Source organism: Camelus ferus, chromosome 9 (assembly GCF_009834535.1).
Source record: "Camelus ferus isolate YT-003-E chromosome 9, BCGSAC_Cfer_1.0, whole genome shotgun sequence".
Classification (NCBI taxonomy): domain Eukaryota; kingdom Metazoa; phylum Chordata; class Mammalia; order Artiodactyla; family Camelidae; genus Camelus; species Camelus ferus.
The window spans coordinates 21,816,830-21,834,472 of NC_045704.1; the positions used below are offsets into that span (position 1 = coordinate 21,816,830).

At 54.5% G+C, this 17,643-nt stretch overlaps 1 protein-coding gene across 1 annotated transcript in view; it reads right to left on the bottom strand.

The window, feature by feature from the left end:
- Nucleotides 1-16,975, bottom strand: part of CD22 (CD22 molecule) — a 35,716-nt gene extending 18,741 nt beyond the window's left edge. Inside the window, exons 1-7 of the mRNA XM_014558990.2 lie at nt 16,706-16,975; nt 15,087-15,384; nt 14,730-14,987; nt 13,365-13,625; nt 8,129-8,416; nt 7,672-7,768; nt 6,741-6,840 (exon numbers count right to left, since the gene is read on the bottom strand). Coding sequence (XP_014414476.2) covers nt 6,741-6,840; nt 7,672-7,768; nt 8,129-8,416; nt 13,365-13,625; nt 14,730-14,987; nt 15,087-15,384; nt 16,706-16,954 — 1,551 coding nt within the window. The 5' untranslated portion in view covers nt 16,955-16,975. The remainder of the gene's footprint in view (nt 1-6,740; nt 6,841-7,671; nt 7,769-8,128; nt 8,417-13,364; nt 13,626-14,729; nt 14,988-15,086; nt 15,385-16,705) is intronic.
- Between the last annotated feature and the right edge of the window lie 668 nt (nt 16,976-17,643).

Genomic DNA, 17,643 nt, shown 5'->3' on the forward strand with positions numbered 1-17,643 from the left:
AAGGACAATATCAAATGCTGGTAAGTTTCAACTGGATCATTCACTGCGTGGCCGGCAGGAATGTAAAATGGTACGGCTACTCTGGAAAATCGTCTGTAAGCTTCTTAAAACACTAATGAGATGCTCCTACTGTGTAACTGAACAATTACACTTCTAGGCGTTTATCCCCAAGAAATGAACATTTCTGTCCACACAAAAACCTGTCCCCGGTTGTTCATGGCAGCTTTATTTCTAATAGCCCCAAAGTGGAAAACCACCATGTCCCCCAACAGCTGAACGGTCAGCAACCGTGATGCCTCCGTGCCGCAGGGCGCTACGTAGCCCCGGAATGATGTACTGAACAGGTAGCAACTTGGGTGATTCTGAAGGGCATTATACTGGGTGGAAAAATAAAAAAACAACAGTCCTAAAGGGTCACATACCATTGCTTTTATGTTAAGTTCTTGAAATGACAAAATGGTGAGATGGAGAAGAGATTATCAGTTAGTTGCCAGAGGTTACAGACAGCAGAGGAAAGGGAAGTGGATGTGACTACAGGGAAGATCTTTGAAGCAGCGGAATAATTCTGTATCTTGACTGCAGTGGTTACATACATCTAGACATGTGATAAAAAGACTTAGAACTTGGACCAGTGTCAAATTCCTGGTTTTGCTACCATACTATATATAATTATGCAAGAAGTAACCATCGGACGCAACTCAACAAAGAGCGCACCAGATGTCTCTGTTCTATCTTTGTTACTTCCTGTGACTCTGTAGTTATTTCAAAATAAAAATTAAAAAAAAAACAGCTCAGTGATCTCCATGGGGGACTCCCTGGCCGGGGGACAGGGTCCCAGAGGTCTTCTGCAAGGGGTCCCCTGGGAATGGATATTCCTGCTTATCACATAGAAGGAGTGTCTGGCATTGCTGAGGGCCCCGTCTCAGGAGGAAATTGGGCTTGAGAGCTTAAGAGCATGTCTGGATTGCTGGAAGGCCAAGGGCTGCAGCAAGAAGGGGCACGGGAGTGATGGGGAGGCAGGACTCCGGACAACCGTGCTGTGGGGCCTTCATTCTTCCTTCCATCTTTCCCTCCAAAGAGGTAGATGATCTCTGTTTTGGGTGACTTGACTTGACTGTACCCACCCTGCCCTGGGAAACAGGGGAGCCAGGCAACTAGGTGAGGCCTGGGCTGCCTTCCCCACCTGGCTGTGTGCCCCCTCTGAGCCCCCTGTCCGGAGCTATAAGACAGGGATGACACTGCCTTTCTTGTGAGGCCACACACTGGCTGCACACAGCTGCATGTGCAGTATATGCCAAGCACGTGCTAAACAGACCTGGGTTCGTATTCCAGTGCTGCCATCTTCAGCTGTGACCTCCCTCAGTTTCCCCTCAAAGGGCGACGCTGATATCGGCAGTTCTGACTTCCCGAGTGTGCCATAAGAAATCACGAGCACATAAAACACTTTGCACGGTGGCGTCATGGAATGAGTGCTCTGTAAAAGTGAGCTGTCATTATCAGGGACATCAGTCCCTCTCTCTGCTTGGTGCAACACTCCATGGTGACATTGAGTCATATACCTCTGGCTACTCAGCTCTAGCCTGAGTTTGACAGAGAGGCCCTTTGAGACCAAACTGTGGTTCCCCTCTCACTCCCCAGGGAAGATGTATTCCAGGCAGACCAAGCTCTCGGGGTGGGGAGGGGTTTTCTGCTAGGCTGCTGCCCAGCCTGTGAGCTGAGGTGGTCACCTCCCGTCCAGGCAGCTGACTGGAGCAGAGAGTGAGGAAGGTGGGGAAAGAAGGAGGCTTGGCTGCTCTTGAGCCGAGCTGGGAGTGCTCCCCTAGCAGGGGAGCCTTTGAAGTAGCCAGTGCCCCCCTGGAGCCTTTTCATTGATGGGGATAATGGAGGTGCTCGCCCCAGGCACAGTGCTCAGGACAACCTTGGGGGAGGCGAGGGGTAGGTGACTAGGGATGGCTCATCTCAGCCAGGATTGACCCAAGAGGTTGGCGGGAGGAGAGGGACAAAGTGGCCCATGTTGTCATGCCCCTGGCCTGGTGCCTGCATGTCCTCTCTCCTGCACAGGGTGACCCATCTGTCCTGACAGCTAGAACCATGAGACCTGTTCGCCTCTATCCTGGCCCGGCCAGACCTCTTCTGCAGGTGTCCTCGTCTCCCTGAGTCACCATGTTGTGGTTTCTGACTCTCCTTCAGCTTGAAATTTCCCAAGGGGCCTTCCTTGAACATGCTGAGCAGGGCACACTTGTGTTCTCCACCAAACTAGTTCCTTTTGGCCTCTCTGGCATCTACGAAAGGAGGTCAGCCACCTCAGACTCCTCTCTTCCTTCCTCTCCAGCATCAGGAAGCCCCAGCAGTTCCTCCTCCAAAATGAGTCCTGATGCTGTTCCCTCTCACCATCTCTACTTCCCCTCTGTCGGACAAGCTCTATGGCCTCCAGAGCCCCTTGCCCACGTCTGCTGATCCCCGGCTCTCACTGTCCCCACAGCGGCCGGCAGGGTCTCTGAAACCTCCAGCCCCTCCATCACATTTCTCTGTGTATAATTCTCCAGCAACTCCCCAGTTCCCTCAGGGCAAAAGCCTGAGTCCTGACTGTGACCTAAAGTCCCTCTGTGATCAGGCAGCCACTCCGGCTTCTTGTTCCATGAACACGACAAGTACATCCCCACAGTGGGCATTTGCACCTGATCTTGGCTTTCCCTGGACCCACATTCCCCAGGAATCAACAGAGCTCCTCCCCTCTTTCCTTCCGGTCTCTACTCAAATGACTGCTTTCTAAATCAGCAGCCTTGCAATCACGCCCTGTCCTATCTCTCTTAGTTTCCGTCTAGCACACTCCCTCTCCGAGCACCCCTGCTTATCTGGCCGTTGTCTGGCTCTTCCACAGGATGTCAGCTCCACCAGGTCAGAGTGCAGTTTTCTCGGTCTCTGTGGCATCGCTAGAGCCCAGCGCAGGCCTGGCACACAGCAGGTGCTCAGTAACCATGAACTCCGGGGGGAGTGTGACAACTCAATTGTGTGTCATCGCTGAATGTTAGTCCCTCCTAAGAGAAGATACGGCCTTTGTGTCAGATCACTTCATTGTTTCCCAAACTTTAAAGGTTTGCCTGTGACCATCAGGACAGTTGTCCTGCCTGTGAACCAACCACCTGAAATATTTTTATTTCATCCATTTCTTTAAATCAATTCACTTGATTTTTTTTTAACTTAGTCTCATCCTAAGTTTGTATCAAAAAAAAACACCAAAAAACACATTTGGTCTGCTGGTTTCTTTTGGTTCTGCTACAGACTAAGTGACTATTAACGTAAAAGTGGCTCCACACCCCTCCTGGGGGCCCCGGCTCACCGCCTGGTGCTCAAGCCAAAGGCCCTTGTTATTGACATGCTCTGCGTCTCAGGGCGAAGTCCTTCAGGGCTTTCCTCCCAGGCCAGACCTGCTGGAGCCAGGGTCCGTCGTCAGAGGACAGACGTTGTGAGGGCGGGGCTCCTGCCTGTGTGCAGGAAACCTGGTCAAAACTTCCAGTGTGGCTGCCGTGAAGCCCCTGCTCTCCTCGGCCACCCTCTCCAGGCTTTTTTCAGCTCCTAGAGTCACTTGGGGCCCTCACACAGGGCATTCTTGAGTGACTTTCTTTCCACATGGACACCTCCCTGACCCCGAGACCCTAAGTCACACTTCCATTCTCAGCTGTAACAGCTGTCCCTGTTACAGGGACCGCAGTTGCAGCCAGGCTTGTGTGTGAGGTATTTTATTCACTGTCCTCCCTGCATGACTCCCTACATCAGGAGAGGGCCTCAGGGTAGGGTCCCAACCCCGCCGCCCACATCCCCACTGACACCCACATCTCTTCCCATCTCCTGCATGTGGATTTCCCATCCCAGCCGAAGCGGCCTTGTCCCCTTCCCTCCCAGCCTAGTGTGGTTATTCCTGCCTCTGGATGTTGATTTTGGCCTCCGTTGTGTCCTCTGCCTTCCTTGAAAACCGGGGAAAACCACCTTTCTCGGGAACCACACCTGAGTCACCCGCAGCCCCGCAGCTCTGTCACCTGCAGAACGCGTGAGCTCCCGTGGCTCCTCACTGACACGCCAGTGCTGCCCGGTGGTCAGTGCGCGGGCCCCAGGGGCCAGGGCCCTGGGCTCAGGTTGGGACTGCACAGTCGCAGCAGGGGGGCTGGAGGAAGTAGTTTCACCTCTGCACCTCGGCTCCTCCAGTTTCTCAACACCCGTGCATTAGACTCTCCTGGAGGACTCGTCAAAACCCAGACTGCTGGGGACCCCCTCAGAGGTTTTGATTTCTGCTGTCTGGGGTGGGGCCTGAGGCTCTGCCTTTCTGACAGGAGCGCAGGTGAGGCTCATGCTCTTGGTGCAGGGACCCCACTCTGAGAACCGCTGTCCTGGTCATTAGGGAAGGCAAAGGGAGATAGAGAAATTCCTAAAAATCAGGCAGAATCATGTGGCTCATAGTAAGCCCTTGACACAAATGTCATGCCAGAGCACTCATGCCAGAGCATCCGGCCGTCTTTAAATTCCTGACAGGGGTTATGGAAAAAGCAGAACAGAGTCTAGCACCTGGCCATGCCAATTTCCTGGCTCTGAGACCCTGGGAAAAATCACCTAGCGTCTCTGGGCCCCAGTGTTCTCATCTTCACGGGTTTGTCTTGGGGCAGGGGTCCCTTCCCAGGACAGCCTGAGCTCCTTGAAGGGGCATAAATCACAGCTGATGCCTGATGGGTGTTCTTGAACCAAATCAAGTTGGAAAGACTGAAGCTGCAGAGTACAGCACGAATGTGAGGGAGTCAAGCCAACACAGGCTCCAGAAACATTGAAAGCGTGGGGGGTGGGGAGGGTGCTGCAGGGCATAAGATCTGGAACATCAGTGAGTGAAGCCAGCCAGGTGTAGGACAAAAGGGGAAGGTGGGGACTGTGGCCAGTCAGGAGCCAGGCTCCTTCAGAAGGGGCAGCCACCATCTCTTTCAGTGAGACGTGGCAATGTGTAAGCGCGAGCCTGGTGTTGTCAGTCACTCTGACTGGCAGAAACTGGAATGAGAGTCATTATGTGAAATCACTCAGAAGTCAAGCATGACACCCTGTGGACCAGACCCAGCCCACAGCTGTCAGCTCGGAGTCAGAGCAACTTAAGGGCGGCTGGCCTGGGCTCAGGGCTAGAATTCTGAGGACTTGGTGAAGGAAATGCGGTGGATGGCAGGCTCCCCAGGGCTGGATCAGAATCATTAGGATTTAGATGGGTGTTTGGCTTCAGGGCATTTATTTCATGTCCCTCCGTACAGGCCCTGGGGCCAGGTGGGGGAGGGGCAGGAGACCAGGCAGGGGGTAGCAATAAATAACACGGACAGACGGAGCTCCCCTCCAGACAGATGAGGTTAAAGAGGGTTAGAGGGGAGCCACAATGCAGAGGTGGGGGGTCTGGCAGGGCAGGGGCAGCTGGGAAGGAGGGGGAGGCCAGGCCCCGCCGGGACCTCACGGTCATCTGCCCCATCCCTTTCCTGCCCCAGCCCCCACTACTTTTGGGAGAAAGGGAGCCCACAGCCAGTGGGGGCCAGCGAGGGTCCTGAGGGGGGGGTGGCCACACGGGCTGCCCCCAGCTCCCTCACTTGACACGGATTTCAGCATACTCGGCTAGCTCCTCCGTCAGGGTGTAGCTGTCCTTGGTGGGTCGTTTTCCCAGGTCTGAGTGAGAATAGCTCAGGTCCAGCTCTGGGGGTTCCCCCCGAAGACCCAGCAGCCTCCTCTCAGATCCCAGGCGCCTCTCACTCTGTGAATGGAACCAACCCATTAGGAGGTCGTGTTCTACCTTTTCCAGAGGCAAAGGCTAGACCTGCTGGCACCCCCACGGCTCCAGAGTTGAGTCCCAACACCCTGGGTGAGCCTCCTTCCTCAAGGACCACCAGCCCAGCCGGCCCCATAGTGTCTGGGGCCCCCTCTGGGGCCCCTGCTCAAGCTGATCCCTACACACAACAGCCCCCTCACTGCTAAGCCTGAAAGTCACCTACAAGTCAATGTCACCAGGAAGCCATCTTCAACATAGGAATTTGAGGGCATCCAATTCAGTCCATAACACTTCACCAAATTAAAGCCACCTGATCGGGAGTCCGCTTTCCTCAATTTTTGTAAATGTCTGGCTCGGTACGTTTGGGTCTGGTGTGGTCCCCTCCTCAACCTGGGAGATGCTGCAGGTAACTTCGGCATCCCTGGCAAGCTTTCCATCCTCCTCACCCCGACACAGGCCTTCAGACACACACACGCAGGACAGTGGCCACAGACAGACAGAGGGGAGCAGCAGCGGGACAGAAGAGACAAGGCCAGAAGTGCTGGGTAGGGCCAGATTGAACCGGGGACCATTGTGGACGCCTGACAGGGACGCAGACACATGCACGCCAACCCCACGGCCCAACGAGGGCCCGGAGGTGAGCACACTGAGGCCCCCGGAACCTACCTCCTGGGGTGCTCATTCCAGGGTAGAGACCTCTCTGGACTATTAGAGAAGGAAATGCAGTCATAGACCCAGGTGGGGAGGATGAGGGCTTCCCTCGGCCCCGAGCTCCACAGCCCCCTTCATGGCCTCAGTCTGGACGCCGCCTCCCAGCCCAGGTCCAAGCCAGCCCTCCACACTTCCTCTCCTTCCCTTCTGAGGGACCAGCTCCCCCTGCCCCCAGGCCATTCCCAGACCCTTGGTGTCTCTGGCATCCGAGGTCTCCAGCTAGCTTGGAGCTACGGGGCTCCAGTCTCACCTCATACTTCTCTGGTGCCCCGGAGATGCGGAAATCGCTGCTGAACAGGACCGGGGGGTTGTCCCCCGCCGAGAAGCTGGGGCTCTCTGTCACGTTCTTTCTGTGGGGCAGAACATAGCCCCAGTGGGACCCCAAGCCCTCCCTTCCCCCTCCCTTTCTGCAACCCCATCGACCTTAGGAGTTTGGCCCAAAAGACCCCAGAGTTGCTCCCCATCTCCCTAAGATGGGGCCGGCAGCCCCTTCAGAGTGACAGCTTCTTCCTGTCCACCAGCGCCCGTCTCTCCCCTGCCTCACGGCTGAGGAGGAGCCACCTGGCCCCTGGTCTCTGCCGCTTTCAGGACCCCAGCCTTGCTTCTCTGGGTTCTCCTCATATGCCCTGGGGCTGTCTGCCCCTCTCGCTGCCAGGATGTGGAGCAGGGAGTTTCACTGATTGTCGGAGGAGCTGACGTGTGTGGGCTCTCACAGCAGCGGTCCCAGAAAGGAATTAAGGAAAACAGCAGCAGCGCACTTGTGGCAGGCGGGTGTGGTTTGGGGTGGGGAATGTTTTTGTTCCCACAGATGTGTGTAATCACGGGGGCTTCTGGGACCAACTGTGACTGATGCTGTGGCTGCAAGCCAGGGGTACCGGCTCTCCCCATCACACCGGAGTGTGTATGGGAGAGTTCCGGGATGGCAGGAGCCCGTAGCATAGAATGTAGGGAACAGGGAATGACTGGTGGGGCGTACTGGGCCCGGGCACTGGCAGGCGTGACCCGACCGCAGTGGTTCATGTCAGTGGGAGCCCTCTCCCCTCCATCCAGCTGAACATTCTCAGAGCAGAATTCGCCTTTCTACACCCATACCTAGCCCACCACCTGCCCAGCTTCCGCCCAGCCCCCGCTCTGCCCTTGAAGGCTCCCCACCCCTAGCTCAGCCCCGGCAGCCCGCTCACTTTCTGCGTGTCTGGGTGATGTAGCAGACGATGGCAATTAGGATGGCAAAGGCGACCACGGCCCCCACGGGCCCGATCTTGGCCCACATCAGGCGGTCTGAGGAGAGAGAAGACCCAGGCGCCCTCAGATCTGTTGGTGGGAGTGAGGACACCCACGCTCTTAGGAGACACGCTAGGGCAGAGTGAAAACATTTGCACAGCTGGCACATCCTCGCACCGACTGACTGGCCTGGAGGCCTTAGTTGCTCAAGGGCCCCAAGAGGGGCCGGTACAGTACAAGCAAACTCAGAGCAGCCTCTCCTAACCGACTGCAAAGGGCATCTTTACCACCTGATCCACTGAGGAGCCTGACCCGTGTTCAGGGGCCGATGGTCAGCCTGGCTGAGGGGAGCTTGGATCCTAGAGGAGCGCCACCCCCCTTCCCCGGTGGCTCCCCATCCCTGGCCAAACCACTCACGGGCTCCCTGGAAGGGCAGCTCCAGACTCTTGGTGCCGTAGAGGTTGCTGGAGGTGCAGATGACCCGGGGTGGGGCCTGGGCCTGCCCCCGCAGCGTGAGGATGCTGGTGAGCAGGAGGCCACTGCGCTCAGAGTACACGAACTCCCGCTCTGTCTCGTTCACGGTCACATTGCGCGAGGGCAGCTCGAAGGCCACGGTCGGCTCCGGGTTGGATTTGACCACACACAGGCACTGCACCGTGTCTCGGGCCGCCGCACAGTGGGACTCCAGGAGGATCACGGGGGCAACTGTGGGGGAGAGACCGAGACCCGGTGGGCTGGTGACAACACGAGGCCAGGCCGCAGGGACTCCCGGGCTGAGGACCAAGGGTGGGGGTGGCAGCCGGCTCGGAGATGGGCTGCCTGTTCCCCTTTGCACTATCTCTTATACCCTCTCTAGCTTTGTTCACCTTGTAGAACGTAAACAGATTGTGGTACTCCCTGCTCAAAACCACCTTCCAACTGCACATCCCCACCCCAACCCCATGTCACTTGGAATAAACCAACTTCTCCTTGGTCTGCAAGGCCCCGCAGGCCCTAGCCACGCTCTGGTCTCCTCTCACCCTGGCTTATTCCCTCCCAGTCACATCAGCCTCCTTGCTGTTTCTCATCTCTTGAAACTTCTTCCCACCTTGGGGCCTTTGGTTTCTCGCTCAGCCTGGAACACTCCCCTGACACCTGCCAAACTCACGCCCTCACTCCATGCAGCTTCTGTGCACCAACCATGTCTCTTCCTGTGGCCACCCCGTGTGCGCTGTGCCTCCGTTCGCTAACCATCCACTGGGGTTTTCTCCCCAGCACTTACCCCTCCCCATGTTATATACTGATGTGCCTGGTCTCTTATTTCCACCAACACAGGCTCTTGCAGGGGGGAGGGTATAGCTCAAGTAGTAGAGCGCATGCTTAGCATGTACAAGGTCCTGGGTTCAATCTCCAGTACCTCCTTAAAAAAATGAGCAAATAAATAAACCTAATTACTGCTGCCCCCACCCCCCCCAAGAAAAACCCAACAAAACAAAAACACATTCTCTTGCTCTGTCCCACTCTGTCCCCGCTACTTAGAACCTACCCTTCACCTTGCAGGAGCTCTGGGAAGACTTGTGCACTGAATTCAGCCAGCCTCTCTTTCAGGCCATCCAGGAGCTGCCTCTTCTTATCCCCAGAGCTCCCTGCATCCTGACCCTCCCTCCCACATGGGATTCCCTGGGCCTCATACACCACCCTCCACCCAAGATCACGAAGTTGAGCTTTGCTTTGCTCCCATTTGAATTACAATAATGGTATGGGTATGTGTTTTTTCCTTTCATTTTCCAAAATACGAAATTCCAATTCACTGAATTCAGTGAACACTGAATGTTGCTTTTTTTCAACTATGTTCTTTTTCCCTCCTGGAGAGTCCGGCACTCCCTTCTGCTCACTCTAGTCTGAGCTCGGTCTGGTTCTCAGTTCTGACCAAAACTCACACAGCGGCAAAAGACCCTGGGCCCATCTACCCTACTTATTTTCCATTTCCAGCAAAAAAAAAAAAAAAATATGCAGGTAACAGTGATGGGCTGTTAGGTGAGTTACATGACCAGTGTATTTGCAAGAGATGATTCCAATTGGAACCTCAATGTATATACACGTTTCTAAGTCTAGTAAATTAAAAGTTAAATATTCCACAATTCTGGTAGGCAGACATGCACTATGCTTGTAGTATTAACACATCACAGAATAAATTACTGACAAACTTGAACTGACAGTGATTAAATTGTGTAAACCCTTTCATTCAAGACTGCACTGCTTAAAAAAAAAAAAAAAAAAAAAGACCGCACCACTGGTGCTGCTGTGACAGTGTCCGTCCCCAGTGCTGTGGGAACGCTGACACCCTTGCTGCACGTGCTCAGCATCTCTGAGGCGTTGCCAGCAGCCTCAATACCTACGAAACCCTGACTGCATGCTAGACAAACCCCAAGTCCCACAAAGAATGGGAAGTTTATAGCAGCACTATTTACAATAGCCAAGACATGGAAACAACCTAAATGTCTATCGACAGATGACTGGGGATAGAAGATGTGGTGTATATTTATACAATGGAATACTACTCAGCCATAAAAAAGAATAAAACAATGCCAGTTGCAGCAACATGAAGGGACCCAGAGATCATAACACTAAGTGAAGTAAGCCAGAAAGAGACAGAAAAACACTGCATGATATCACTTATATGTGGAATCCTAAAAAATGACACAAATGAACTTATTTACAAAACAGAAACAGACTCACAAATATAGAACAGACTTATGGTCACCAGGTGGAAAAGGGGTGGGAAGGCATAAATTGGGAGTTTGAGATTTGTAGACATTAACTGCATCTAATATACATTAGATAAACAAGTTTCTACTGTAAAGTACAGGAAACTACGTTCAATATCTTATAGTAACCTATAATGAAAAAATATGAAAAAGAATATTTGTATATATATATGTATGACTGAAACATTATGCTGTACACCAGAAAATGACACATCATTGTAAACTGACTATATGTCAATTTAAAAAAAAATGAGGAGTTTAGGGTGAGACAGCTTTGGCTTGAATCCCAGCTCTGCTACCTACTGGCTAGTGGCCACCATCAGGCCACTCAGCTTCCTGGACCTCCAAGATGGACTTCTCATCTGTACCAACAGGAGTAATGGTCCTTTACTTGTGAAGGGCCATGAGGACCCTGCTCCGAAGTGGGCCGGTGAGTATGTTGGAAAGGCTTAACATTCCAGCCAGGGATTCAGGATTAGATAAATGGAACCATTCCAGCAGAGGGTGCACGTGAGCAAAGCCTTGGCAGCAGGAGGGCGGGGCTGACTCCAGCCTGGAGTCCAAAGGAGAGATGAGTGGGAAACTGAGGATGCCTAAGACTTACAGGGCACGTGGGACTTGTCAGGCGCTGTAGCCACTCCCCATAACATCCTTAGTCTTCATCACCATCTTTAGGGTAAGATACTGTTATACCCATTTTTCAGAGAAGAAAATTAGGGCTTAGCAAAGGTGAAGTCACTTGTCCGGGATCACGCAGAAGGATGGAGACAGAGCTGGGATTCGGACCCAGGTCGGGGTGCCGGACATCAGTAACACTTCAGTTTCCTCCCATTAAACTGGGGTAAAGGGCAGTCCCTGCCCCCAGTCACATTGTTGCGAGAACAAAGTAAGTCAACATGTGCAAAGGGCTCGGTCTCCTGCCTGTCATGAGCTCTCAGTAAGTGCGAGCGCCCTGTATGTCCCACACGTGCTGGGAACCCCACTCCAGGAACACCCACTTCAGCGTCGGCGAGCACTGAAGGCCCAGCTCCAGGGAACACAGACTTAGGGGACAGAGAGGGGCCTCAGGGGTGGCTCTGCCCAGCAGGCTGAGGCCAGACTCCCAGACGGCAACACAGGCCTTGGTGCCCAGTGAGGGGCTCAGAGGGGGACTGGGGCGGCACAGCTGCTCCTCCGCTCCAGCAGATCGAAGGCCTTATTCTCCAAATCTGTTGTTTGTTTTCAAAAGAGGCCAGATTAAGGGAGTCCTTCGGTATCAAGGACTGTAGTGGGGGGTGAAGCAGCCAGGCGTTAAGAAGTGGGCAGACAGGAGTCCAAAAGAATCCTGGCTCCGGCCAGCCTTCCAGCTACATGGCCTTGGGGAATTCTGACCTTCAGTTTCTCCTCAGTCAAGGGGGACAGTGAGAACAATGCTGCTTCAAGGGGTGACCACAAGGGCCCAGCAAAATAACACGTGCCGGCGATGTAATCCTCAGCCCTTGATAACCGTTTGCTGCAGCCACTCTTCCTATAGGGGAGGGTCTGTGACCGAAAATGTACGTGAGATGGAGGTGTATGTATGTTCAGGGGCGCCCAGCAGATTCTCAGAGGGGGTCTCTGACTCTTACACCAAAGAACCCCTGGCTTGGGAAGCAGATGTAACAGGGAAAAGCGTGTGGCAGAGGGGAAGCTGGCCCAGGAGGGCAGGTTTGGAGAAGGCAGGGGATCGCACAACCCGCACGCGTGATCGCATCGGATGCTGTGAGTGAGCAAAGACTGGGAGGGAAGGTGCCCCAGGATGAAAGGTTAGCAGAGCAGTGACAGCGATTGCCATGTGGTGGGAGATGGCCCTCCAGGAATGACTCGTATCTACCACTATCGCCACACGCAGAGTATTGAGTATGCACTGTACTCGATGCCTTCTGGCAACTTTGTGTGGTGGGGACCATCGTAGGTGGAATAGTTGAGGCTGGAGTGGTGACGTTTGGAGATAAGTGGCAGAGGCCAGGCTGGAGGTGAGGAGGAAGCAGAGGGGAATGGAAATATGGAGGTGATGTTCCAGAGGGAGTTACTGGAGGAGGGGGAGTGGACGCTGTGACTTGGGAGCTATGACCTAGAATGGTGGCTGGGGTGGGGGTGGGGCACTGGCTGTGCTGTCTGCACAGAGGAGGGCAGGAAGGGCCCGGGCTGGCAGTGGAACAATGAGCTTCATTCCTAAGACAGTCAGCTTTTCATATGCATCCATCTCATCTCTCTGGTTATACTATATCTGCTGATAAGCTCGGTGTCCTCTTGGTCCTATCCCCCACCTCCCACCAAGCCACACAGCCCATGCACATAACAATAGCTCGATCAATGTATTCTGATGTCATAACATAGGATGAGGTCAACTTTGGGGAGTACAGAAGAGTGGAACCAGACCTCTGGATTTGAATCTCAGTTCTGCCGTTTTTCTGGCTGTGTGATCTTGTGCAAGTGGCATAACCTCTCAGGGCCTCAGTTTCCTTCTCTGGAAACTGGTAACAGTAACAGAACCTCCCTTGTTGGGCTGTTGTAAGAATGAAAGTCTGGGTCCCTGTACAGAGCTTCTAACAAGTGCCTGGTACCTAGTGATGCTCCAAAAGGGTTAGATGTTGTGGTTATGATTTTAGTTAATGCAAAGGTACAGTGGCCACAGGGTTCAGAAATCTCCTTAGTCAAAAGCCAACTGAGGACGCAGCACTCTCAGGTGGAACTTTTATTTTCTTGCTGTGGAGTCCCTGCTTCCCTGATCCTCCTCTGCTGGAGCAAAGCTGACCCTTGGTTGGGGTGCGTGGGTGTCTCCCAGGAACCCAGGTGTCCCCCACCGCAGGGCCCGGGGGTAGGGGTGGGCAGGAATCTTGTCCAGCCACTCGCAGGAGGGGCAGGGGAGCAGAGGGGGTACTCACACTCCACAGACAGGTTGAAGGCGGTGGCCCTCTGGCCATACTGGTTCTCGGCCACGCACCAGTACTCCCCGTCATCCTCAGGCGTGACGGCGGGCAGTTCCAGCTGCAGCTCGTTCTCATAGATGACCGTGGCCAGAATCTGCTTCTCCTTGAAGATGGTGAGAATAGGATCCGGGTTGCTCTGTGTGGAGCACAAGATGGAGACTGTCTCCCCCTCCACGGCCACCACTGTCCCGTTCACCGTCGGCTTCCAGGGTGCATCTGGGGGGCAGGACAGGGGGCTGATGGTCAGAAGCCAGGGGTGCCTCTTCTGCCAGTCAACTCCCACCCCCAAATGTGACCCCCCGACCCCCCTAATCTGAGCACACCAGCTCAGATGGCTCAGGCAAGCCCAGGCCTGGCTGTCTCATTTACAAAAACAGGGTTCTGCAGCCAGTTCTTGTGTTTGAATCTTGGCTCTACCACTTCCCAGCTGTGTGTGGACCCATGTGGTCACCCTTCTGGATCCTATTTATCTTATCCAGAAGATGGGTTTAACAATATTCCCAACCTCATAGGGGTCACTGAGAATCTGCTAAGTGACAGGCACTGTTTTATCCTGAACGAGGTAGATGAAGACCCCTGCCCATGTGACAGATGTTATGTAAGTAAATCAAATATAAAGTTGGCAAGATGGGGATACATGCTTTGGAGAAAAACAAAGGTGGGATGGGAAATCGGGGTAGGAACAGCTTTAACTAGGATGTTGAGGGAAGGCTCCCGTGAGACTAGAAGGAGGCGGGTAGGAGCCAGCTGTGGGGATGCCTGGGGGAAGAGTATTTGTGTAAGGCAGTCAGAAACTGCTGAGTAAACTGTTGGCTAGAGCTGTCATTATTATTATCCCCAGCCCTGGGCATTTTGCCTCAATAAATATTTGTGAATGAATGAATGAACGAATGACCTTTCCTTGGCTCCTAGCTAAGAATCCTGTCTGTCCAGACCCCTCCCCTTGGGTCCCCATAATGTTTGGGGTGCCCATGAAGTCTGGGTGAGTCCTGGGTTTCCCTTAACCCTCATTTTATAATGCAGACTTCCGGGACCAAGCCCAGATCTGGCCCCAGGAAACTGAATTTAACAAGCTTTCCTGGGCTGCAGGGACCACATCTGTCTCTTCCCATCTTGCCCTAGTGATGAGAGGGGTACAGAGTAGGTGTTCACCAGACACCCATAGAAAGAATGAAGGAACGCTTTAACCTGCAGCCTCCTCTCCATCTTCACCTCAGCCACAGATGGGGTGTGGCCCTGACCGCCCTGACCCCCGACTCGGCCCTGAGTGAGGCCATGTCCCCAGCGCCAGGCGCCTGCGCCCCCAGGGCGGCGACTCACACATGACGCTGAGCCCCACGGTGCGGTTGTCCTGGCCGTAGGCGTTCTCGGCCAGGCAGGCGTAGACGCCGTCCTCTGCGGGGGTCACCTCCTCCAGCTCCAGGGACAGGCTCTCGGCCACGGCTTCCCGGAGCACCGTGCCGTCCCGCATCCAGGTCAGCAGCGGCGGCGGGTTGCTGTCAGCCCCACAGAGCAGGCTGACGTGGGAGCCCTCGATGGCCTCCACCGAGGAGTTCACGTCCACAATCACCGGGGGATCTGTGGCAGCGGGGACACAGCCGAGGTCAGAGGGCCTGAGCCGCAGACCCCGCCCCCGGCCCCGCCCCCGGCCCTCCCCCGGCCCGCACCCAGGCTCACACTTGACGTCCAGGCTGGCGTAGCCCTCGAACTGCAGGGTGGTGTTGGGGAAGGAGGCCTGGCAGCCCAGCCGGTGGCCGTTGGCCTCCCTGGTGGGCACGAAGTGCAGCAGCGACACCTGCACCCAGGTACCCTCGTCCTCGCGCAGTCGCCCCAGCACAGTGGGCTCCCCCAGCCCGTCGTGGCCCAGCCAGCTCAGCTCTGGGTGCAGCTCTGGGCAGTTGTCGGGCACCATGCAGCTGACCTCCACTTCCGTGCCTGCCACCACTTCCGGGGGGAACCACAATGTTCGGGGTGTCTAGGTGAGAGGGGGAGAAGGAGCGTGAGGAAGCAGCATCGGACTCGAGGACACCCCCACCTTGTCTGACTCCATTCCTGGTACCTGGTCCCCTCCCTGTTCATGGATGTAGAATTCCTCCCACCTTCTCTCCTGGGTACTCTGCACCCAGAAGCCCTCTGCAGATACAACACCGGATGTAATAATGGAAACAACAATAGCGTGGTCTGAGTACGTTTTAGCGTCTAACTTGCCAGTCCTTCCAGCCATACTAAAGCTAGAATGTGGGTAATATTATTTTGCTCATTTTGCAGATGAGGAAACTAAGGCCTCAGCTAGTTCAGGGTAAACTGACCATGATTAGCATGCACGGGGGCCTGGGTTCAATCCCCAGTACCTCCATTAAAAATAAATAAATAAACCTAATTACCTCCCCCCCAAAATCAAACTAAAAAAAGAAAAGAAAGAAAGAAACCTCTCTCCTTCCCACGTTTGCTTTGGTTTACCTTCCTGTGTGTGTGGTGTGGTGTGTGTGTAGTATGTCCTGGAGACGTGTCTATGTCTGGCTGTGAGTTGGGGGAGTCTGTTTCTGCATCAAGGCTGTAACCTGGCTCCTCAGATAGACTCAGAGTTGATGGGGAGCCAGAATCTAAGGACTCCGTGTCTCTCAGAAATGAGCCAGTGGGCCCTACTCTGATTGCCAAAACTCACCGAGCGCTGCATTTCCTTTGGCCTAAATTTAGGATGTTCTCTCTTAATATCTGAATCAGCAGCGCATGTTGAAAATACACAGAAGAATACACAGTTCTGGTTTCCCTTGAAAATTCAGACTATCTGACAGCCATGGCCCTGCATTCTCAGCCAGCACCAGTCGGCCAGAGCTTGGGCGCCGGGTACCGGGCACTCCTCTGAGCGCTTGACAGCTGTTCCCTCCTTGAGTTTTAAGTGCTATTCTTATTCCCATTTTACAGAAGAGGAAAACAAGGCCCAGAGAATTTAAATAACTTGCCCACAGTAGGCCAGCTCATGCAGGGATCCCGGGTCCTTACCGCAACCCCCAGGCCCCACTGCCCTCCTCCAGGTGTTTCTAGAAGAGTAAGAGCACTGTTTTCCTCTGACTACTTGGGACCCCTGCTTTGCCCATGTCTGTCATCTGCCCCGTCCGTGTGGGTATGGGCGTTTGTACTACTGTCCGCCTACCCCCTAGCCAAACCGACAAGTCCCTGGTCCTGCCAGCCAGACGTCCCTGGAAAGTTTCTGGGAGGACTTCCTGACACGCCCCCGCCCCCTGCACTGCTCCTGCCCCCTGTACGCGCCCGCACAGCAGCCTCTGGGGACTCACTGATGATGTCCAGGACACTGTGCTCGGAGAAGGTGTACTGGTTGTAGCCGCCGAGGTCCCCGCGAAAGTAGTACTTGCCGCCCAGCTCGGGGCTGAGGTTGCTGAGCAGGAGGGTGCAGTTGCGCAGGCCCAGGTCCCCCAGGAGGCGGCTGCGGCCCTGGAAGCTCTCGTGGACCACTTGGGTGCGTGACTTGAAGACCACCGGCGGGTAGTTTTTCGGGTAGGGGCTATTGAAGTACCAGACGCCATGCACGACCGCCGGCCGCAGCTCATCCGGGAAGTCGAAGCGGCAGGGGATGGAGACGCACGTGCCCTCGAAGGCTGAGATGGACGAGGGCATCCAGGCCCCCCAGTGACCCCCGCGAGAGGCTGTGGGCCAGCAGGACCGCTGAGATGGAGGGTCATGTCCTTCCCGGATGCCCCCAGCCCCTGCTCCCATCACCTTCCACTGCCCAAGTGGGCTCCAGGGACCCACAGAAACAACCCCAGCCTGCTCAGGGGCCAAGACCCCCGAATCCCTAGACCCCCAGCCATTACCTGAAATCATGATCCAAAACAGAGGCAGCGCCGTGAGGAATATCATTTTGTACAGCGAGTGAGCAACAGCTGGAGAGGGGAAAGGAAAGTAGAGGCCACGGGAGTGGAAATAGCGCCCCTCCTAAGACCAGGAAGCAGACCTGTTTGGATGTTCACCGCTGCTGCTATGATTATTTATTGTTACGAACACTTCTGTGGCATCAGCCATGTACCACCCCCAGTGCTTTACTCTATTATATGAATTAATTTGATCTCTTTGAGGTAGATGCAATTCTTAGTCCCATTTTATAGCTGAGGTTCAGCGAGGTTGAGTAACTTACCACAGTTGGTAAGTGGCAGAACTCAGATTCAAGCATTTGCAGGTCTGCAGACCCCGTTCAGGTCTGCAAACTTAACCACCT